Source organism: Enhydra lutris, unplaced genomic scaffold (genome assembly GCF_002288905.1).
Source record: "Enhydra lutris kenyoni isolate GAN:26980312 unplaced genomic scaffold, ASM228890v2 scaffoldscaffold21, whole genome shotgun sequence".
Taxonomy (NCBI): Eukaryota; Metazoa; Chordata; class Mammalia; order Carnivora; family Mustelidae; genus Enhydra; species Enhydra lutris.
In genome coordinates this window covers 11282331-11306881 of record NW_019154105.1, presented here as the reverse complement: position 1 = coordinate 11306881, position 24551 = coordinate 11282331, and the positions used below count along the sequence as shown (strand labels likewise).

The 24551-nt window shown below is 39.2% G+C and overlaps 1 protein-coding gene across 8 annotated transcripts in view; it reads left to right on the top strand.

Moving 5' to 3' along the window:
• Positions 1-24551, top strand: part of LOC111148935 (RUN and FYVE domain containing 3) — an 81401-nt gene that overhangs the window by 18543 nt on the left and 38307 nt on the right. For 2 of the 8 annotated variants that reach the window (XM_022505752.1, XM_022505758.1), the window contains exon 2: positions 13966-14019. The exons of 5 other annotated variants lie outside the window; for them this stretch is intronic. In XM_022505752.1, coding sequence (XP_022361460.1) covers positions 13966-14019 — 54 coding nt within the window. Of the gene's footprint in view, positions 1-5341; positions 5765-13965; positions 14020-24551 lie in introns of those variants that run through there. One more of the 8 variants, XM_022505754.1, reaches the window with a different exon arrangement.

Genomic DNA, 24551 nt, shown 5'->3' with positions numbered 1-24551 from the left:
TTCTGTACACTTTTTTTTTAAACCAGGAGGAAATCTACGAATCTATGATTTTAAGTGGATTTCCCGTAAAGATAGGAGCCTAGGACTAATTCTGCAGGAGAGGAGAGGGTTCAGGAAAAGCTCTGTTCAATGAGTGAAACTGGGCTACACACTGTACATAACAAGGTGATCATCAGGCAGATGTAGGGTGAAGGGGGGCCATTTCCAGCAGTACCTGGTGAGCTGGGTGAGCCAGAAAGTAGCGAGTAGTTAGCAGCGGTAACTATCTCATTGTAGGTTAGGAGGATTAAGTGAGATAGTTAATGAAAAACACCCTATAAATGTTAGTTATGTGTGTAGTAGTTATTCACGGAGCCATAGCTTGAGATGCAACACATTCTTAAACACACTACCAATTTAATGTTTATTTCTGTTTTTATGGCTAACTCTTTGGAGCAGTCTAAACTAGATGTTTACCAGATAGACTAAAGTAGTAGTGAGTAAGCTTAAATTCATGTTTTAGCATTGTCCTTTCTTGGACCTCCATAAACAAAAAAAAAAAAAAAAATTGATTAAAAGTATAAGTCAGTTATCAAGCAATACTTATTTTCCTTTTAACCTTTTACAGAGTGGGAATCTGATGTTGAGAGACAGTACACACAGATGATCAATTTAATACAATAAAATACACCATCTGGTTACAAAGACATCTGTAGGCTTTGAAATTACTTTTTTGACTTAGAAAGCTTCCTTTTCAAATGCAGATAATAAGAGACAGACTATGGAAGAAGTGGTCTGCAGGGCAGACCCGGTGATTTCCAGGTCGGAGAGCCGTGTGTGGCGGCAGACCTCATCCATGCTGTTGCCGCGTAACTCTGCAGTGTCCCTGACGTTGCAGGTTGCTTTAGGGTTCATCACAAGAGCAGGCGTTACTGTCATATTTAAAGAGGTGGCTTATCTGACACATCTGCAAGTGTAGTAGTGCTGCTGCTCTGTATGCCAGGATGTGTTTTGGTCCGTCTGTTGGTCAGAAATATTTATTGGCCGTCCCTCGGTGCAAAGTCTGGTTCTAGGGACTAAGAAATTGATAGCCCTTCCCGCTTCCCAGAGGACAGTGCGGGTGCAGATTGTGGATACAGATTTGTGATCGGTTTTTCCATTCAATAGGAAATACTTTACCAATAAGACATATTAGGGAATACTCTACTGATAAGTTAAAATAATCGAGGAAAAATCCCCTAAAGATGTAGTGGAAGGTGTTACCCAGTGACTATGGGAATGTCTGGTGCTGAGATAATCCCATTGACATTTACTAATAATGTACTTTTACTCATTAATATGACTGCACCCTAGTATAACCCTATCCTGCTTGGGGAGCTACATATGTTTTCTTGTAAAAAGTGCATGTCCCAATGGGCATTTTGGCAGGGAAAGCCAAATGGCTATTTACCAAGAAACTTCATAGCATGAATTCACTGTAGTCTAGTGCAGGGCTTCCAAACCTAGGATCCTTGATCTTAAAAATCATACATAAAATTTTATATCTATATTTTTTTTCTGGAAGAAAAATCCTTAGTGTCCATTAGAACCCCCCCACCCAAGGAAAAAAGTAATACTTTAAAAACTCAGTTTTTTATCATACGGACCTTTGGTCCTTTATTCAACATACATTTAAGTATCCTACTTATCATTTATGCCCCACACTATCGTAGGTCCTAAGGTACAGCACAGTGAACAAGTCCAGTCCTCTGTATTTTCTGGACTTACTGGCAAGTGGGGGGTGTGGAGTGGGGTACTTCAAGCAAGTAAAATGATAGTCGTTGCGGTACGCTAGTACAGAGTCAAAAATCTTAGTCCAGGGAAAGTTTCCGATCGAAGTAATGTTTGAGGTAAGACCTAAAGTATGCCCAGGAGTTATCTGGGCATTAAGTGGAGGCAGCGGGTATTCGGCGGTGGAGACGGCGAGGAGACAGTGCTCTCAGAGACCCGGATGCCGGAGTTGAAAGATTTATCAGTATATATTTTCGGCCCCTTTCCAAATTTCCTTTCCAGGTAGTCTTCACCTCTAACCAGAAATATTAATAAAGCCACATGTTCTACTAGAAATAAAATGTTAGAGGTAGTGATGAAATAGCAGATTTTTTTTTCTCCTCTGATTGTGCATAATGTTAATTTTTAACCATAAAATCTTAAGTGTTTTAACAGTGAATAAGTGTATTATGTGTGTGCATTTACTCCTATACTTTAACAAAATGAGCATATATTTAATAGTATAATATGTGAATTTTCATAGCCCTCCTACATAAGACTTAATAATAATAGTCATTTCTCTAAATTATTAGAAAAACAAAACAACTATTACTCTTATTTTATAAAAAAATATCAGATTTATTTTGTAGATGGTTTCATTTTTAAATTGGAGCTGTTGGATACTTCTTGTAACAAAATTCTTTATTGGAAGTAGGAAAAACAGTAATAAGCTATTAAATCCTGAACAAAACTGTGGGGTCATCCATTTATAAAAAGCCATTCTTAATGGTAAAAAGTTTAAACCAACTATTACTCTTAATATTGAATCCTAGTAACATGCAAATTTTCTATTTTCACTTATTTATATGTGAACATGCTCTTACCTTTTTGATGATAAGCATGTATTTACTGAGAAAATTTTAAGCATGCAATGCTCAATGCTTCTCCTGTGAAACTAACTGAACTTAATGAAAAATCAAGGCTCCAGTTATTTTTATAAGTGAACATGTTAATCATATCAAAAGCATCACTTAACTATATAAATTAGCTCTTTTGCATTTAATGCAACACATGTATACACACAAGGCATCTGGCTGTTATAGTTTTCTGTTATGGTTAAACAAGCAAAGAGTGCTGCATGTGTTGGGGCGTAAAAGAAGGATATCTGTGTTGTGGTCCACTACAAAGTCTTTAGTTTTGTCTTTCATTCTCATTTTTAAAACTACCAGGAACCAATAATGTCACATCTAGATTCCTGCACCTACTTGCAGCTTTTCTCCAAACCCATTTTTCTTCCTATACTGATTCATTCTTCATAAAATTGCCAAGAAGTCTTTATGAAAGCAAACTTTTTGTTCTTGTACAAGAGCCCTATTTCGGGCAGCCTTCTGTATTACATGTAGAGTACTCCTGGAAAGGAGGTGATGGGGTTGTCATGGGAGGAGATGTTATCACTTACTGAGTAGTGATTTTGTGCCAAGAACTGTTTCCTCTGAGTAATAGGTATGTAGTATCTCATTTAATCATTACCGTAATCCTTTGAGCCAAAATATTATTACCCCACTTTTACTAATTGACACTTGGGAATATAGTAAGTGGTAGAGCCACAATTCAAATGCAGGGAGCCACCATTCAGCCAGAATTCAGTCAATGTAAGTCCAGTGACAGACCTGCATGTAACCAAGGACATCTTCCCCGGTGACATATTTCCCGCAGTTTTGCACACCATTGTTCACAGCATTGGCCAGCTTAAGTCCAGTGAACGTCAGAATGAGGTCAAAGCATGTCATTTGGCGTATGCTTGGTGATTGCCATCAATTAAATTGGAGATTATAGCTTTTATCCACTTGTTTTCATTTTCTTCTTTCCACTCATTTTTATGAAGTGCATGAAAATGCTTACATGATTGCACAGATAGTACCAAACAACAAAAAGGGCACATTGCTGAAACTGTCCTGCTGGCAGGCAGGGAGAACCCTTACGTGCTCAAGTATCAAGTAGATGTACGAAGTGATGTGAACAGGTGCTGTGGTAAGAGAAATGTTCATGATTATGGATTGTTTGAAATAGTCACTGCATTGACTCCTTAGTCTTCAAAGGCAAAGTATTTCCATCCCCTTTTTTGGAATTTTACTTACCTGGTGTGTTTTGGTGTGTTTGTTTGTTTGTTTGTTTGTTTCCAAACTCCCATTCGGTACTTCACGATTGCAGCGAGCGGTTGATTCTCGCTTCGCCAGGACCCTGATTATTCTTGATGTTACACTGTTCCCTCTTGAGATTCTGCATGCTGGCATCAAATCTGGAAATGGAAGGCCCCTTGACTTCCTTCATCCACAAGACCTTCTCTAGCATGGGCAACACTCTTCATCTCCTGAATCGTTGGGTACTGTCTGTGCCACTTGATTGAATGCGCTTGGAATCATTCTCCAATGATGAATTTCAATCTGTGTGATTCCTCACTTATGAAATTACGTAGAAAGTTCTTTGGGGCAAAATTTTCTTTTGCCTCCTTCAGAAGGCCTCGTGGTACTGTGTACTGTTTATGGCAGCTGTCCAACGACACACTTTGGGTGAACTCAGTGGTACCTCCTAACCCCAACAGATAATCAGTGGCGAAAGAAAGGATTATTGAAATGCCTTCCCTCCATTACACACAATTTATGGGTTTTTTTTTTGGTTTTTTTATTTTAATTTTTTTTAGTCATTTATCTTCTATTCCAGACTCACTGTATCTTACCTAGAAAATTGAAGTTTAGTGTAACTAATAATTTGTTATTGTTGTTTTCTAATATATCCACGACTAATACTCAGCGCTGATGAGAGTATAGGAAGACTGGGGCATGGGCTCTGCTGGTAGGCATATACATTGGTGCAGACTTTTTGGAAATCAGTTAATCACTGTGAATCAAGAGACTCAAAAAATTAAGTTCCAGTAATTATACCAGACATCCATCTTCAGGAAGTAATAGAGATACTGATTCAAGGCACAGTTTTATGATTTATAGTAGCAGAACCTTAAAAAGCAGCACAAGTATAGCCAAACAGGAAAATGGCCCAATAAATTCTAAAACGTCTGTACAACAGGCACGAGAAATGGTGTTGTGGAACAATATTTAATGGCATAGGGTATTGTTTAGAATGTAATTTTTTAAAAGCTGTCTCCCAAACTACATACACTGTGGTCACACTTTGTGTGAAAGGGAGGGGTACACATTCACCACAAGTAAAACAAAATGTATCAAAAATGTTAAAAGTTATTCCCTCTGGATAGTGGAATGACAGGTGATTTTTAGGATATCCTTTATACTTCTTTATGTCTTCCAAATATTCTACAGGAGGATATATTACTATAATCAGGGAAAAATGCTATTTTTTTTTAAAGCGGAAAGTAAGCTTTTTGAAAACTGTAGGTGTGCGGTCACCCATCTGCCTCATACTTAGGAGTACTTTCCATAACAGGTTCACATATCCACGAAAAGGAGCAGTTGCCTGAACGCAGGGCTATTGCTTTGAATTCTGTCGTCAGTGTCATCTTTCTATGTGTATGTGTTTGAGTTTTTCCATGTTATAGGCCTGTGTTTGTTTACTGGCATGCTTTGTTTTCAGAGCTCGGTTTCTGAAAGCTGCAGCAGTGCCCAAGGGTGACCACAGGGTCTAGACTCAAGTGCATTCAGTACAGTATTTGATTTATTCTTTTCAGAAGGGTTCAGAAAAGAAAAACCAAATTGAGAGGATTCTGGTTTTCGTAGATTCCCATTCTTGCTGTTTGCTTTTGATATGGCGCACCTTTCGTAATCTGCCCTCGGTGAGATTACGGGAACGTTTGCTGCCAGCAGCCTGGATGGCCTCAGATCTCCACCGTCAGGGTCTCCAGCTTGTGACCGCATGTGCACCAGGCAGTCTGTGTGAACTTCTCCAAGTGCGGACGTGGTAGCTTTCAGCACCGTCTCAGAAGCTTTACTGGGCAAAGTTCTTTGGACAAAGTTCATCCCTTGTTGCTCTGCTGTGGAATAGCTTGGCTAGTCATCCTTTCAAGGTAAGTTTTGCCCAACTTTTATAAAGTTCTCTCTGGGAGAGAAATCTCAGCAGAGCTGTGTGAAGCCTCAGAACCGACCATCGTGCTCTCCGTAAAATCAGCTTTTCCTGGGGCGCTTGGGTGGCTCAGTGGGTTAAAGCCTCTGCCTTCGGCTCGGGTCATGATCTCAGGGTCCTGGGATCCAGCCGCATCGGGCTCTCTGCTTGGCAGCGAGCCTGCTTCCTCCTCTCTCTCTGCCTGCCTCTCTGCCTGCTTGTGATCTCTGTCTGTCAAATAAATCAATAAAATCTAAAAAAAAAAAAAAAAAAAAATCAGCTTTTCCTTCTCATTCCAGTTCCTTCCCAGCTCCTTCATGCCCTGCGCTGGGGTCTGCTTCCGTGCACTGTCCTTGATCACCGTGACTCACCCTCCTTCCTCCCTGTTGGTGAGCCTTTCCGGACCTTTCTCAGAATAGAGCTTTTTCTTTAACCTTTAATTTGTGCCTTTCTTAATGGAGTTTACATTAACTCTTCTTTGGGCTATCAGCTTCCATGCCAGGTCATTTCCTCATACCCTAACCGCTGACGTATTTATCATTTTCCAGATGTAAATCTGTGCCAGATAGATAACTGCTCAGTGAGGGAGCTCGATTAGAATTCGGCTGGTCGGATTCCAGACACGGGGACCTGTGAGGCTTGGCTGGAAAGGGCAAGGGCTGTCATATGAGAGACCCACAATGTTCTCTGCTCTTCGGGTGTGCTGTATTTTGGGTTTTTTGGCAGTGCCTCCATTTGGGGGGGAAAAATAGAAAGTATAATGAGGCACAGTTTTCCATTATGGCTCCCCCCAGCCCCCCACCAGTCCACTATGACTGCTATGAAGTACTTTTTTTTTTCCAACAGAAAGCAAGATCGACAGCAGAAAGGCAGGGGAGGGGCAGAGGGAGAGAGGGAGATGCAGACTCAGCAGGGAGCTGGATGCGGGGCTCCATCCCAGGACCCTGAGATCATGACCCGAGCCAAAGGCAGGTATTAATCAACTGAGCCACCCACGTGCTCCTGAAATACTTTTGAGTACAGAGGAGTAATATGAAAACCTGTTCCTTAGAGTTTTTCACATTTGAACTTTGCTGGAGAACAAAGATTTGATGAGCTTAGAAGCACTGTGTAGAGGGACATAGAAATAGATTGTTGACAAATTGGCCCCTAAGTACTTATTTTTCATTATAATTAACTATTCCCAAGTAAAATCTATATGTCAGTGTGCTGAAAATAATGGAGGGTTTTTAAGAAAATGTATATGTTATTGTTATGTACATCTGCATTTTATGAAAACAACTCTATTTTTCTAGTTATATAAATGATATATTCACACTGTAAGAATACAGAAGAATATAAAATATACTCTTAAAAAAAGTAAAAAAAAGAATACAGAAGAGTATAAAACACAAAATAGTAAAATTCACCAAAAGTTCTAGCACCTATGGATAACCACAGATTTAGTAGTCAGATTCTCTTTTTTTATTAATATATACAGAGTTCACTTATAAGCTCACACAGATTTTACATGTAAAATCATATCATTCCTGTGTTGTGTGACCTGCCTTTTTTCCTCCATAGTATCTTTCCACATCAGTAAATAAATAGAAATCTGTATCACCTCATTTAATGTCTTCCATTTTTTGGATATGCCATAATTTCTTTGACTTCCTTGTTACAACTTTTAGGTTGTTTCTAAATTTGGCCACCACTGACAGTTTGGGTACATCATTATGATTATAATTTGAGCACTTTACTAATTTTCCTTTTGAGATATGGAGTTTCTGAGTCAAATAGTAAGATACTTTTGTTTTTTAGACACATTTCCAAGCACCATAAACATAAAAAAAAATGTCTTTAGTAGCATGGTATCTTGAACTTTCATATTAGCTACTTTGCAACTCATTTTTGTCTTTCCTTTCTGCAGTTGGTTGTGGTTTCTCACAGTACTAAAATCTGAACTTTCCAAAGGAAACAGTTGTGTGTGTGTGTGTGTGTGTGTGTGTGTGTGTGTGTGTGTGTTTTAAGGACAACTGATTCAGCAGCTATAAACTGCATGATAATATTTTATCTTTTTTCTTTCTTTAAGCTAATGACAATATCCTAAGCAGAAGAGAATGAATTTTACTGTTAAAAGTATAATGAGAAATTTCACATTTTCTGTGATTGCTGGAGTCTGTTTTCTGGGGTGAAAGACTGCTGGGATTTCTCCTTTCTTTCTTCTAGAGCTGTAAAACTTAGGATGTGTTCTGCATTTTTTTTTTTAAGATTTTATTTATTTATTTGACAGGTCACAAGTAGGCAGAGAGAGAGAGAGAGGGAAGCAGGCTCCCTGCCGAGCAGACAGGCCAATGCGGGGCTCGATCCCAGGACCCTGAGACCATGACCTGAACTGAAGGCAGAGGCTTAACCCACTGAGCACCCAGGCACCCTAGGATGTGTCCTGCGTTTCATCTGAGAATTCCATAATGTCTAGTCCTGTGGGCAGCAAGCTTCCCAGTTGAGGGTATCAGACTCCTCATGTTTATTTCTTGCAATTCAGGGAAGGCAGCAGAGGGTCTACTGATGTGGGGGTTCCCCTTTTCCTCATCTCCTCGGTCCCTATCAGCCCATATCCTCCCCAGCCTTCCAGTGTCCCATAGCTGCTCACCTGACTTAGGAATCTATTTTGTCTTCTCTTATCTCTCCAGTACCAATCCCTTTTTATCTAATGTCACAGTTACTTAGTTTTCCTCAAGGGAAGTGTGTCTAGGGATATTTTCTGTTTGTGACTTCTGTACAAACTGCCTTAGTAAAATCCTTTGCTCAGCCTACATACCAAGTATTAAATGGCTCAAGCGTTGCTAACTGTACTAAGAAAGCCTGTATTTCTCTTGTGTCTTTCTCCTTTCACACAGAATACTTTACTTCTAACACTTCTGGTCACCAAATTTGTGTGTGTGTATGTGTGTGTATGTGTTGGGGGTTGTGGGGAGGTCCTAACACCAAGCAATTCTGTGACACCACCTGGGTGTCCTATAGTTTAACTCAGTTCTGACTCTGTCCACCTGGAGACAGTGTCGGATCCCACAGGTTAAGGGCTCAGTCCTGCAAAACTGCCCCCCACTCCAGACACTCATCACAAGTAGTAGATCCCCAGGTTACCTACAACTTCTGTCCAGCTGGGTGACAAATCAGAGGCTCCCATGACCTCTTTCCCCTTAGATTCAGTTATTTGCTAGAACAGTTCACAGAGCTCAGGGAAACATGCAGGTTTGCCGTTTAGTAAAGGATATGATAAAAGGATACAGATGAACAGTCAGATGAAGAGATACATAGGGAGAGGTCTGGGAGGGTCCCCAATGCAAGAGCTTCTTCCCGGTGGATTTGGGGTGCGTCACCCTCCTGGTATGGAGACGTGTTCACCATCTGGAAAGCTTTCAAACCCCTACTACGGGGATTTTGTGGCGCTTCCCCACATAGCATGATCAGTAGACTCCGTTACCGGCCCTTCTCTCTAAAGAAGTGGGAAGTAGGATGGAAAAGTCCAAGCTTGTAATCATGGCTTGGTCTTTCTGGGCTCCAGCCCCCATCCAGGAGCCCACCCCGAGTCGCCTCATTAGAACAGAAGTGCTCCTAGTGCTGTTATTACTTAGGAACTCGCAAGGGCCAGGAGCCCTGTGTCAGGGACTGGGGAGGAAGACCAAACAGAGATTCTCATTTAAATCACAGGATCGCAGTCGCTTAATGTTACCTTTTTCAGGACCATTGGTGTTTCTTCGCTGATGTTTTTGTTTTTACTCTACTGTGGGGAAAAGATAGATCTTGACCTAAATTACTAGTTTATTAGAACAAAACCTCTTAGCATTTTTAAAAACTACTTTGGTAGTTCCTGTGCTAATATTTGTATTACCAAGCTAATTGTGTATTATTAGTTTAACAGCACCTCCTCTGTTAAACCTGTCATTTGGTCTGCTTATGTTGACTTGTTTTTTTCCACCACGTTTAATACTTACTTTAGGGTCTTTTTTTAAAATCCCACTCTATTTGCTTTCTTAATTATGGCAGATATACTTAGAAGAGTCCAGCTTGTTTGCCAAATGAGAATACAGGGCATATGTTGGTTTCTTGTAAAGGCAAAGTCGACACAATACCTAGGAGTGGCTGAGTACTTTTGCTAACTTTTTTTTTTTTTTAACTATATATTTTTTTTTAAGATTATTTATTTATTTATTTGACAGACAGAGATCACGAGTAGACAGGCAGGCAGAGAGAGAGAGAGGAGGAAGCAAGCTCCCCGCTAAGCATGGAGCCTGATGTGGGGCTCCATCCCAGGACCCTGGGATCATGACCTGAGCCAAAGGCAGAGGCTTAACCCACTGAGCCACCCAGGTGCCCCCTTTAGCTAGCTTTTATTTTCACAAAAGTCCTTTAAAGAGTTATTTATGATCAGTAGTTGGGGCTTCAGAAAGATTTTCCCCCAAGAAACTGTAATACACTTTGTAAATCAGAGACACCTAGCCTCAAGGAGACAGTACAGCTTGGTTGCATTTGTCTCTAAACTTGAGTGTGATTTGGTTGTCTATAGTAACAACATTCCTGAAAAAAAACATGTATCAAAAAGAGAGCTCTCACAGCCCTGGACATGGAAATCGTGGAGAAGCACTTAGAGCTCTTTCAAGCATTTCTTTTCTTTCTTTCTTTCTTTCTTTCTTTCTTTCTTTCTTTCTTTCTTTCTTTCTTTCTTTCTTTCTTTTTTTTTTTAAAGATTTTATGTATTATTTGACAGAGAGAGATGCAGCGAGAGAGGGAACACAAGCAGTGGGAGAGGGAGAGGGAGAAGCAAGCTTCCCGCTGAGCAGGGAGCCCGATGCTGGGCTCAATCCCAGGACCCATGGATCATGACCTGAGCAGAAGGCAGACACTTAACAACTGAGCCACCCAGGCGCCCCTCATTCAAGCATCTCTTAAGAGAGAAGGAGGTTGTGGCACCTGGGTGGCTCAGTGGGTTAAAGCCTCTGCCTTCGGCTCAGGTCATGATCCCAGGGCCCTGGGATTGAGCCCTACATCGGGCTCTCCGCTCAGTGGGGATCTTGTACCCCCCCCACCGCCTGCCTCTCTGCCTACTTGTGATCTGTCAAATAAATAAAAATAAAATCTTTAAGAAAAAAAAGAGAGAGAGAGAGAGAGAGAGAGAAGGAGGTTCAGCTAATTCCTTCATCCAGAAAGAAAAGATGGAATTACACAGGGCCCAAGGCCTTGTGAGAACAGTGGCCCCAAATCTTTATCCATGTCAGAGCCAGGGCCCCTTCTACCAGACCACACTGCCATTGCCACCAAGCAAATATTTTACAGTACTACCTAATCAGTCTGCTGACTTAGTCATTCTTAGACCTGAAACAGAACCATAGCCCAGAAGATAGTTCACTGAGCCTCACATAAGCTATGCTTCCTAATTCGGGGCTCTCGTACAGTTCCAGCCTTATCTCTTATCTCTTGACTTTGAAAAATGACTTTGTTCATGCACATCTCATGAGTCTGTTAGGTACAGCATTTCTGACCATTTAATCCAAGCATCTAGAGTGGAGGGGTGGTCCTGATATTTCATCACCAGACTCATGGCACTACACACGGTGACAGTCCACTTGGCATTTCCAAGCTTTGCAACTCCTTTCCTTGTCAGTTAGTGCTTTGAGTGGGAACTGAGGCTGTTTAGCTAGAGTAACTTTAGAAGCTCCCTTTACTATTTCACATTTACAGTATGTATTTGATATAGGTCTGATTGCTACAGCTCTGAATTATGCACCATCGATAGAAAAATTGTAATGCAGGCCTCTCTTCTGTAGATTATTGTTCTCTGAAATTTGTGAATAGGTATTGTATGACACAAAGTTATTATAGATTTTTAGATCAGGCAAAACATGCTCGAAAGCAACCAAGTATTATCCCTAAGAAAAATGAAATGTTCTGGGGGAAAAGATAAGAATTGCCCATGGTACTACCATCTTCAACTCATGTATTTAGATACCTTCATTGTTTTAATAACTTGAACATATTCCAGAGGGCATAATTTTTTTAATATTTTATAAATCCTTCTTTGAGAAGATTGTAAAAGAACATCACAGTATCCATTCTTTATTGTAATGAAATGCTGAGCACGTCACGGTAAGTAGAGAACAACTTTGGAAGGAGAAAAAAACACCTTTTTTAATCTTTTGGGGGAGGAGAGCTCTTTTAAGTTGATTCCATCTCTGACACAATTTTTAAATTTGTTTTAAAAGCATAACAAAAAATATATCTGATTGGAACAGACTGGGAAACTGCTGTGGTTGGGACATGGCAAGGGGAAAGTCAGAGAGACCCCTTGTACTCAGCACCCCTCCCTAACTAGAAATTCATTTTCCAGACTTCTTCTGTGCACTGGTCTTGGAGGACCTCTGTATTTTGCTTTGATAACTAGGTAGACTTTTATTAGGTGACAAATACAGTTTATAGGTAAAGAAAATGTAGGATAAAATAGGAATATTCACCTTACTGACTTTCACAAGGTCAACATAGCAAGTCCTTTTTTTTTTTTTTTTTTTTTTAAGATTTTATTTATTTATTTATTTGACAGACAGAGATCACAAGTAGGCAGAGAGGCGAGCAGGTGCGGGCAGGAGGAAGCAGGCTCCCCGCTGAGTAGAGAGCCCGATGCCTGCTCTATCCCAGGGCTCTGGGATCATGACCTGAGCGACCTGAGCTGAAGGCAGAGGCTTCAACCCACTGAGCCACCCAGGCGCCCCAACATAGCAAGTCTTTGGAGTAAACTCATGTGATAGTTAAGATTATATTCTTGTAATTCTGTAATCCTACGTAGTATAAATCTGTAGCAGGAGATTCTACTTGAAAATGATATTTTAACATTAATTTACTTTAAAAATAATAGTAACTAATGCTGATACTGTGCTTTTTCTATATGAAACACTATCTTTATTACATATATATCCACAATTGCAGAATCCAAAAAAGCTCTGAAAACCAAGCATTTTTCCTAAATTTGCCTAGACTCATTTGGTGCTAAAACATGACCTAAATTTATTTGAGGCTATTATAGACATTATTCTTTCTTTCTTTTTTTATTAGTTATTTATTATTAACCAAAAATTAACCAATTAAATTACAGTGATAACTTAATAAACTGGTGAGAAATGATAAATTCTTTTCTAAGATCATGATTCCGTGTTATTGCCTCAGACCCTATGGTGGTTTCTGTGGTATATTTTTCAGGAAGGAAGGTTTATTGTGGACAAAGTATCCTTTGCCCATTTTCTCATTTTTATTATGCTTCACTTTCTGACAATTTCTCTTTATTTGCTGCATATTTATACATAGGAAATTCACATGATTTTGTGTTTGCATATGAATATTGCAATAGTGTACAATATAATAGCTTCAGAATTACTGCAGGAGAAGCTGGTATACTTTTCAAAAAATTTCTATAGGTTCTCAAAATTTATTTCCAAACAGTCATCCTACAGCTTTAAGACACAGAGTACTATTATATTGTAATCTTCATGTTCTTTCCTGTCCTTTTGACTCACGTGGAATATTCTGTGTACAAGAACATTGAATTTGTAGTAAAAGGAGAGAGTACTTTTATAAGTGATTTGTCTTCAAAGTAGCATCGTCTCCTTTATTTTTGATCTGGGGAAGAATTGGGGGGATGGAGGGCTTTGGGAAAGGTATTTAGATTTTTCTTTGGTTATTTTAAGAAGAGTCACTAGTTTGTATCATGACATTTGGCCTGAGTCTAAAAAGCATTCCCTTATTTTCCAGCTTCACTGAAGTGGTCAAAACAAACATTGAATGAAATCAACCTTGTGTGCACTTAAAAGATACCAACAGACTAGTCTTGATTTTCAGTGGAAAAAAATCTTTTTTACTCTTTTGTGGGATGTGCATCTTTGTTATCTCTTCCTAGAAATTTTGAAATTATTTTAGCTTTGAAACAGATTTAATAGTCTTAGTTGATATCTCTGCTTAATGTCCTACTCCTCCTATGTTCCCAGCCCCTTTCACTGTTAATCTCTGGGTTAATCTGAAGCATTCTAGGAATCTCCCTTTCGGTTATCCCTTTTGAAACCTTGTTTTTAATAGCACTTTTCTTTCTTGGCTTGCATGACATTTTATCTTTCTTTTCCTTTCTTTTTGCCGTTTGCAAAGACTCTTGGGAGGATTTGACAGATTTGGTGGAGCAAATGCGCGATGATACAGAAGGTGCGTGCCACACCAACATCTTTCAGCTTTTTCCTTTCCTCTTTTTCCTTTCTTTCTTTTCTTTTCTTTTTTTTAATTTCTAACCACCTTTTGATTGTTTTCCATAAACCAGACTGTCTGCTTTAGGTTTTGTTTCTCATGGCAATAACTGGAGTAGTAAGAAATATTTGCCAGATTTTCCAAACAGGTGCCTGATTCGAACAGGGTTAGGGTTTTCAGAGTCTTACATTTAAAATCTTTCTCCTTGTGGTTCCAAGCACAATGTCATAAGTACGTGTTTATGCTGTCCCTTTAGGATGTTTGTTGATACCATGTTTTAAGGGGACTTTATTTCAAGTTATATCAAATTTTCTATGGCTTTTTGTTTTTTCATTTATTTGTTGGGAAGATGTAAATCCTTTTATCTTTCATGAAAGTATATATTCCTGTGAGTTCCACAGTATCAGAAACAGACAGATCCCAGGAATCTGAAGTATCCAGTCTGGAATGTTGTTCAGATTTGCAGATTTCCGTAGCATTCAGCACTTTCAGCTTGGTCCTGTAATAGCATTACTTTCTGGTGGAATTACTTTCAAGAGTAGCACCTATGTTCCAATATGTGAAGGTTCCCCACACCAAGAGTTGTTTCTTCTGTAATCGGCACCTAACTTTAGGGAGCTTGAGGTAATTTACATAATTTATAATAAAAATAGAAAAATTGAAGTTTGGCTCTACTTTACTGTATCATTTTATATTCTCCCACTTTGCCTGGGCCCTGAAGGTCCCCCAGCTTCAGCACACAAACATCCCCTGGCCTGCGTGCAGACTGAGTGGCCCTTTCACTGCCTGTGCATGAGGGCATCAGCCTCCTCTCCTGCCTTGCTCCTGCAGTGTTCCGCCTGGAGCATTTAATGCCCTCCCACCCCCCCACCCCCCCGTGCATCCTCCCCCCGCCCAACACACCTGTCAGCCCAGATGGGAGCACCTCGAAGGAATTGCTCCTTGACAGCTGTGGCCCACATTCATTTCTCCATTCACCAAGCCTGCAGGACTTGGAGCTTGAGCCTTTTTACTTGTTCTTCTTGTGTGTTTATCGTCCCTAGTTCAAGTGTAAAATCTTTATATGTCTTCAACTTCTCAGTGTCCCTGTGAGACCTGGGGTGGTACTGTGCTCAGTCCCTTTGGTCGTACCAGACAAGACTGCCCAGGCCCAGTAGTATCTTCTTCATCATTGTACTTCGAATGAGTAAATTATTCTAAGTTTCATCTCATTTCCTATAGTCAAACTGTGTCTTTATTCCAACTTTGAGTCTGCTTTTATTGTAACTAGTTGTGTATAATTCAGTGAAAAAAATGAGTATTAACATAGTTGATTGGCAGTTCATAGACAAAGGAAAACGAAGAGGCGGGTGTTGATTCATTCGCGAGTAGCATTTACTGTTATGTTAGTGGCTGTTCTGATGATTTACCAGGCACCACACAAGTGTAAGGTTTTGATTCCTTTAATAGGCTCGGCCCTAAAGAAAAGTGCTTCATAAAAGCTAGCTAATCTGTGCCATTCTTGAAGACTTCTTCCCTAGGACTCAACTTGGCAAAATTCCATTTCTTTAATACAAAGTACCACTTCAAGAATCAAGCCTACTGCAAGAGGCAGCCTCCTCTTTTTCATTGTGTTTTTGAGGGAATTTTTGTGAGTGATTATTGTAGGTAAAATCAGAAAGGGAAATAAGATGAATTGTAACCGTATAACACATTAAAGACCCAGAAGTTGTGAACTGTCTCAATATTTTGATGATCTCAGTGGATTACCAGTCACATAGTATATGGTAATGTTAGTCAAGAATGTATTTTCAGAAAAAAAAAGTCTTTCTAGAATGTAGTTTTAAGAAAAAATTAGAATGGGGGAGGGAAATGGCTTTACTCATTAACTTTTTCGAGTCATTTCATCCTTTTTTTATTACCATTTTCTATTTCTCTTGCCTCATTTCAGTTATGTGAAATGCTAGTTTTACTGTACTGTTTAAATTAAGAGTTTTTATAAATGCATACTTGTAACAAGAATAAACATGAGGTAAGGAGTGTTGCCCATGTGTAACACACTTAGCAGCTCGGGGTCTGCGGTGGATCCCGGTTCCAGACCCTGAGAAAGTGGACAATGTATGTGGGCTCAGATCTTCTCAGGAGACCTTCATTGCTGAGCCGTTTCAATTCTATTTCTCATCTGTTACCATGGATTTGTCCTAACAGTTGCCTTTTTAGTAGATGAAGTGTTAACACTGGTTTCCAGCCTCCTGAGAATTTGCTTTTTAAAATAACAAACTCTAGGAGGTTATAAATTAGAACTGTTAGCTTTTGGGTTTTGTTTTGTTTAAATTTTGTCAAGATTGAAGTTTTTTCTGGTGAACTGATTTCTTAACAGTGGTGGTTGGTGTTGCATTCAATGTGTCTGTAACTCTTGTTTGATTGAAAAGGAAGTGTCGCCTTCGGGTGGAAAGGTAGCATGCTTTCAACACTGATGCATTATCTGGCATCTCATCTCATTACATACTATTATTGATTTGTGTCTGAAATTTGGAAACTCACTAGAAAATTATGAAAATTAAATGAAATAATAAAAGCACATAGTTTACTATCTTTAGTTTCTCAATAAATATTAAATTCCTTTCTGTACTCATTACTAGCCTCTTAAACGGACTCTGAACTTGCAGTTACCCAGATTACTACCCATCTCTCTAAGCATTGAAATGGTTGGGACGTTACTTGAATTAAGGAAATAATATACCTGTATGAAGTATTATTTGATCAAGATTGCTTACTGGTTCCTTCACATATTTTCTTTTGGGTTAAGACTTAACATCTACCATCTTTAAAAATGGAAGGAACACATCTAAGAGATATTCTTAGCATCTAGCGCTGTGTCACATAGTCATTCAGTAAAGGTTTATTTTAAATAATTCTTACACTTGTTTATGGAGAACCATAATAATTTTAATTTCTAAACACTTGACATACACACATTTGTTTAGTCTTCAAAACCCTATTACATTTCATAGATGAGGAACCTGAGGCCTGCAGAGGTAGGAAAGGTTCCCAGTGGAATACTGCTGGGAAACAGAGAGCAATAAACCATAGATACACACAGCAACCTGGAGGAATCTCTAAGCAGTTATGCCGAGTGGGAGGGGAAAAGCCAATTTTAAAAAGTTACATACTGTGCGATTACATTTATATAATCTTAAAGTGATAAAACATATATGTAAATGGAAAATAGTAGTTGCCAAGGGTTGAGGGGGAAGGGGGCTGGAGGAAGTGGGTTTGGCTGATGGCAACATTGTGTCTTGACTGTAATTCCGTGTCAGTATCCTGGGTTGGATGATGTAGTCTAGTTTTGCATGATGTTACCCTTTGGGGGAACTAGGTTAAGGGTACATGAAATTTCTATTATTTCTTACAACTGCATGTGAATCTACAATTATCTCAAAATAAAAGTGCAAGGTAAAAGCAAAGAGATAAGAAACTTTCCCAGAGTCCCACAGGGAAGAGTGCAATTAGAGTTGAAACTCTGCAGGCTTCCCCCAGAGCTTGTGCCCTTAACCACTACACCAAAGTTCAAACTTACTTGACTCAAGACCCACTGTAAAATATGCTTTATCAAAACTCGGTACATACATCATTTATTTGTATGTGTCCAGAACATACGTTTTGTAAAACAATACATGACCTCACTATAAGAGACATAGTAAATCGATTGTATACTTCACTGAGGGGTGTGACCTTTAGTTTGAAAAATGTTCTAGCCATGCAGATAGAAGAAAAAGGGCTTTTCCTGAAATGACTCTATTTCAGATTCTGTTTCCTGCATACAATTATTGGCGTCCTCTAAATTGGGCCACTAACCCTGCATCCTTCTCTTTCTCTTTAAACCTATCTCCTCTGGTGAAACCATCTAATAATTGTCACTATTATCCCTATGCTAGTGATTATCCAGCCTCAAACTTTAATTTGCATTTACAACTATGTGATGAAAAATATGTTGAGAAGGCTTCCATGTAAGTGTCCTTTACCGTATTCAAAAAACAAGTTGATTTTACCCCTTACCCCAAAACAGTTACTCAGTTTTTTCATTTTCATTTCCAGTTTCACAGGGCAAAAATCTTGGATTATTCGTGACTCTTCTGTTTTCTTACTGGGTATAGTTCTTCATGGCAGGCAGTTTGGGTCCTCCTCCCCCAAATTCACTTTGCATTATCCTCTCAGACTCATCATCTTCAATTTTTGATCATACTACTTCTCTGCTCAAATCCTACCATGGTTCCCATTGCTGGGTTCAAGTCTAGTTTAGAGACCCTTCTGTGCTTTCCACTTCTTCCCAGGAAGACCTCCCCTTTCCGTTCCTATTCCTCTCACCTGACTTCACACACCCATTCCCACCTTTTGGAATCCGTCCTCCCATGTTTCTGTGATTTCACAGTGAGGGTCTTCTTCAAGGCCTACAGTATATGGTAGTGTGTCATTTGGAGCACAGGTGTACAGTATTCCAAACGTTAAGCTAAGGTTTGAGATTACTCCCAATTTTTTGCTTAGGTCTGGGGTTTATCCTACTTATAAGCTAAAAAATGACGCTGGTGTTGTTTCTTGGATACTGGCAAAAGACAAAAAACTCCTAGTCAGAGACAAAGGACTTTGTTATTCATGACGCCGCAAGCAGCCTGAGCTTGTGTCTAGGCACACTTGTGTCTTGCATAAGAGCCCCACCTGGGAGACATCGTCTGCCTCAGCAAGATGCTCCCCATCCAGTGGGTTTGTGTTGCATCTGAGGAATACTGAATCTGGAGAATGCATTGCTTTTATAGGAAGCGGGGAGAAAGCCTTACCTCTCATGACTTATCAGCTGCCTAAACAGCCCTGACGAGTGACCCAGGTTAAAGAGTGACCAGGGGCTTGCAGTCTTGATACAACCCAGTAAAGATGTGTAGTAGCACAGGAGTCCCAAGGAGGATTTTCTTTCCTAACACTTTATGGTAAAATGTAAAGATATGGGAAACTTCTCCAGTGTCACTCAGGGAATGTGAGAGACAGATCTCACTCTTGTAGACCAGAGCTCTCGCTCTTCCGAGTCACAGTGGTGCCCCCAACATTTAAATTCTTGCTGTGGAATAAGTTGAACAAAAGCAAGGAACTCATGGATTTGCATTTATCTACTAAATTTCTTACGCTGCTTCATACAAAGATCATTGACTATTGTCCTACTTCTAAAGATTCCCAGAATTCTCGGTGTTCTTCTGTGGTGTTGAATTTGGGAACTTTCCAAACAAATTGATTATATTATGATATGGGAACCCAATAAGGAAGAAACCAGCGTATTTTCATAGGGAACTCTTGAAAAGGATTATAAATGGACCTCTTAATGATTAGAGAAATGGATGCCTAAAAGAAAAACAGTCTTTTCCTCTACTGCTCACAACAGTTCTGACACCAATTATGTGGGGGTTTTCCCACACCAGCCAATTCTCCAACGTCTATTCAGTTCTGATGCTATCTACCTGGAGTTAATGCAGACTCTGTGCGCAGATTAAAGGCTCACTCCTACAAGGTACCGCCTCATTTCAGATGCCAGTTGCAGGGCTAGCTTGTCACCTCTCCTTCTGACCAACCAGATAGAGATCAGATTCTTGTGACCCCCCTCATAAGGTTTGGTAATTTGCCAGAATGACTCAGAAGCCTCAGGAAGGGTTTACTTGCTAGATTATGGAGTGTTATAAAAGAATGCGATTCAGGAACATCCAGGTGGAAGGGACGCATAGGGCAAAGTACACGGGAAGGAGCACAGAGCTTCCCTTCCCTCCCTGGGCGCTTCACCCTCGTAGCACCTCAGTGGTTCACCAGCGCAGAGGCTCTCTGAAGCTTCTGGTTAGGATTTTTATGGAAGTTACATTACATAGGCATGGTTGATTAAATCATTGGTCAGTGATGATTGAACTCAATGTTCAGCCCCTCCTCTCCTCCTTAGAGTTGGGGGGTGGGGTATAGCTGAATATTCTAACCCTGTAATCGCATGGTTGTTTCTCCTGGTTAACCAGTCCCCATCCTTTTTTTTTTTTTTTTTTTTTTTAAGATTTTATTTATTTATTTGACAGACAGAGATCACAAGGAGGCAAAGAGGCAGGCACAGAGAGAGAAGGGGAAGCAGGCTCCCTGCTAAGCAGAGAGCCCGATGTGGGGCTCAATCCCAGGACCCTGGGATCATGACCAGAGCCGAAGACAGAGGCTTTAACCCACTGAGCTACCCAGGCGCACCAACCAGCCCCCTTCCTTAAGGGTTTTCCAAAAGGTGCTCATTTTACCTTTAACTCTGGAGCTATTTCAGGCGCCAAGGACGAAAATCAAATATTATAACAAAATATGCTTCCATGGCTCTTATCACTTAGGAAATTTCAGGGGTTTTAGGAGCTCTTTGTTAGGAATCAGACGATAGAAACCAATATATATTTATATAATGTGATGAGATATATATATATATATATATGTGATGATATATATGTGTATATATATGTGTGATATAGATATATGTGATTATATATATATCTATATATATATAGATATATATATAATTATTTTACAATGCCTAAGAATGAGTGTGATAATAATAGTGATAGTAACAATGGTTTGGAAACATTAAATTGCCCAATAAGCTCATTCTTTTCAGTGCTAATGCCAATCAAAAGGGATTTTTTTGGTTATGTGCAGAGATGAGAGAACAATAAGGAGGTGGCAGTTAAACTTTGATCTGAAGCAAGAAAAAATAGAACCTCTTTTTTATTTTTAATTACGGAATTTTTCGAGTACGTAAGGAGAATAATGAACCCTAGAGTTTCCATCACCCGGCTTCAGTAATTGTCAATATTTGTTGATCTTACTTCGTCTATTTCCACATTTTTGTTTCTGGAGTACTTACAATCCCCAGCTTATGATTTTTTGATTTGATGATGGTGCGAAAGTGATATACATTCAGTAGACATCATTCTTCCAATCTTGAATTTTCATCTTTTCCCAAGATGTAGAATAGTCTCCCGTGATGCAGGACAACAGCAGAGAAATGTAGCAGTCAGGCCAGGCAGTCACAAGGTCAACAGCTGAGACACTTAAAAAAAATTCTATGCCATACAACCATTCTGTTTTTTTACTTTCAGTACACGATTTAATAAATTACATGGGATATTCGACACTTCATTATAAAATAGGCTTTTGTTAGATGATTTTGCCCAACCATAAGCTAATGTGAATGTTCTGAGCACCTTTAAGGTAGGCTAAGCCAGACATAATGTTTGGTGGGTTAGATGTATTAAATGCATTCTTAACATAATCTTTTCACCTTAACAGTGGGTTTATTGGGATGTAACCCCATCGTATCTTGAAGAAGGTCTGCTATTATTTTTTTTAGGATTTATTTATTTATTTATTTATTAGAGAGAGAGAGAGAGAGAGAGAGAGCACAAGCAGGTGGAGTAGCAGCAGAGGGAGAAGCAGGCTCCCTGCTGAGCAAGGAGCCAGATGTAGGGCTCCATTCCAGGACCCTAGGAGCATGATCTGAGCCAAAGACAGTCTCTTAACCAACTGAGCCACCCAGGTGCCCCCAAAGATCTGTTATTTTAAAGGAAACTCCAAATGCTATGCCTTTCCACTTGCAAATACTTAAGTATCACACCTAACAAAATTAACAAAATTTCCTAATATTACCTAATATTTACTTAGCCTATCTTCAAAGGCTGCTTGTCTCAAATATGACTCTTTTCATTTGGTTTATTTGAATCAGGATCCGCACAAGATAAACATTATTACATCTCTTAAGTCTCTAGGGTTTTTTTATTTTTTAATTTTTATTAATTTTTTATACTGCTATTATCCTCCTTATTTTATTTTATTTCTAACTTTTTATTTAAATTGCAGTTAGTTAATGTAGAGTGTAATAGTAGTTTCAGGTGAAGAATTCAGTGATTCATCATGTAAAATACCCAGTGTTCATCACAATGTGACTCCCGCCACTTGCTTAACCCATATGCTCCCTCCTCCCCTCTAGTTTTTGTAAAGAACAGTTTTACTGAGATAGAGTTCACATACTGTCAAGAGTCACCACTTTAAACTGTACCGTTCAGTGGTCGTTAGTATGTTTACAGAGCTGTGCATGCATCACCACTACCTAATCCCGGAATACTTTCATCACTCTATAAAGAAACCCTGTACCCATTAGCATTGACTCCCTATTCCCTCTTCTCCCCAGGTTCTGGTAACTACTAATCTACTTTCTGTTTTTATAGATTTGCCTGTTCTGGATATTTCGTTTAAACAGTCACTAAATTTGAGGCCTTTTGTGCCTGCCTTCTTTCACTCAGCAGAAGGTTTTCAAGGTTCATTCATAGTATGGCATGCGCCAGTACTTCATTCCTGTTTATTGCTGAACAATATTTCATCGTACAAATCACACTTTATTTATCAATTCATCAGTGGAGGGACATTTGGGCCATTTCCACTTTTAGGCTATTATGAGTGAAGTTGTTATGAACATTCATGTACAAATTTTATGTGGACATGTGTTTTCACTTCTTGGGGGTATAGACCTAAGGATGGAATTGCTAGGTCATGCTGGGGACCATGGTTTAACCTTTTGAGTTTTCCAAAGCTGTTGCACCATTTTACATTCCTGCCAACAGTGCAGATGGGTTCTCTGTAGTCTTGTCCACACTTATTATTTTCCTTTTTAAAAACTTTTTAAAAAGTATATCCATATTTGTGAATGTGCAATGGTATCTCATTTGCATTTCCCTGATGGGCATTTATTACATGGACTTATTAGCCATCTGTGTATCTTTTCTGAAGAAATGTCTATTCAAATCCTTTGTCCATTCTTTTTTACTGGGTTACTTTTCTTTTATTGAATTGTAAGAATCCTTTGTATATTTCAGATACTGGGTATGATACGTAGATTTTTTTTTCTCCCATTCTATGGGCTGTCTTTTCATTTTCTTAATCATGTCCTTTGAAGCATAAGTGTTTTTTAATTTCGATAAAATCCACTTTAGTTTGTTTTAATTTTTTTTCATTTTTTTAATCGGGTTATTTTTTTTCTTTTGCTTATACCTGTGGTGTCATCCAAAAAACCATTTAGTCACATTCTATAATCCTTTTTATATGTTGTTAGATTTGGTTTGCAAGTACTTTATTGAGGAGTTTGCATCTATATTCATAAGAGGTATTTATAATTTTTTTCTATCTTTGTCTGATTTTGGTCTCAAGGAAATATTGTTCTCATAGAAAAAGTTGGGAAATATTCCCTCTTCTATTTTTTGGAATTGTTTGGGAAAGATTGCTTTAATTATATTTTTTAATGTTTTAAATGTACATTTCAGTTGTGAACCCATCTGGTCCTGGCTTTTTCTTTGTGAGTTTTTTTTTAATTACAAAATCTTTTTAAAAAATTTATTTATTTATTTGACAGAGATCACAAGTAGGCAGAGAGGCAGGCAGAGAGAGGTGGGGGGAAGCAGGCTCCCCGCTGAGCTGAGAGACCAATGTGGGGCTCATTCCCAGGACCCTGAGATCATGACCTGAGTCTAAGGCAGAGGCTTAACCTACTGAGCCACCCAGGCGCCCCACAAATTCAGTATCTTTACTTGCTATAGATTTTCTGTTTCTCAAGTTACTTTTGGTAATTTGTGTATTTCTTAGAAATTGTCCATTTTATTTAGGTTGTCTCATATCTAGGCACACAATTGCCAATTAAATAATTATATTCCCTTATAATCCTCTATGTTTCTGTAAAGCCAGTAATTATGTCTTCTCTTCATTCCTGATTTTAGCTATTTGAGTCTTCTCTCTTTTTCTATTGGTCACTCAAACTAAATGTTTGGCAATGTTGTTAATCTTTTGAAAGAACCAACTTTGAGTTTTATTGATTTTTCTCAGTACTTTAATGTGCTCTTTATTTCTGTTCTAATCTTTATTACTACTTCTTCCTGGGGCTTTCCACTAATATATATATTTACTGGTTGCCCTTGAGGAAGCTGTCTGTGAAATTGTCGAATTATGACATGCTGGATCTAGAAGAGTCATGTAGGTCGGTGCTTCTCAAACTTCGAGTGCACATACAGAAACCCTGGGGTCTGGTTCAAGTGCGGAACTTGAGGTTCTGCACAATGGTTCAGTGGTACCATTGGAGCCCAAGGTTTCCCATTTCCAAAAGCATCCAGACGATGCCCGTGCTGAGGTCAGGGCTGCATGTTTGGTGGTAAAGGTCTAGTTCATCTGGTATCAGAGTCATCTGTGGGGTTTTCTAAACCGTGTTGTTTCTCTCCATTCCAGGGATAATAATATGCGCCCCCCGCCCACTGGTGCTGCAGTGAGTCATTGTGGTTGACATTGTATGTGTTGTTTCTGTCAGATAAAAGAATTACTAAATAAGCTTAACCTTCTCACTTGACAGATGAGGAAATTGAGGCCCCAGAGAAGTAAGACTCCTTGCCTGGTGGCATATAATTAGTGCAAATAGGTGACTAATA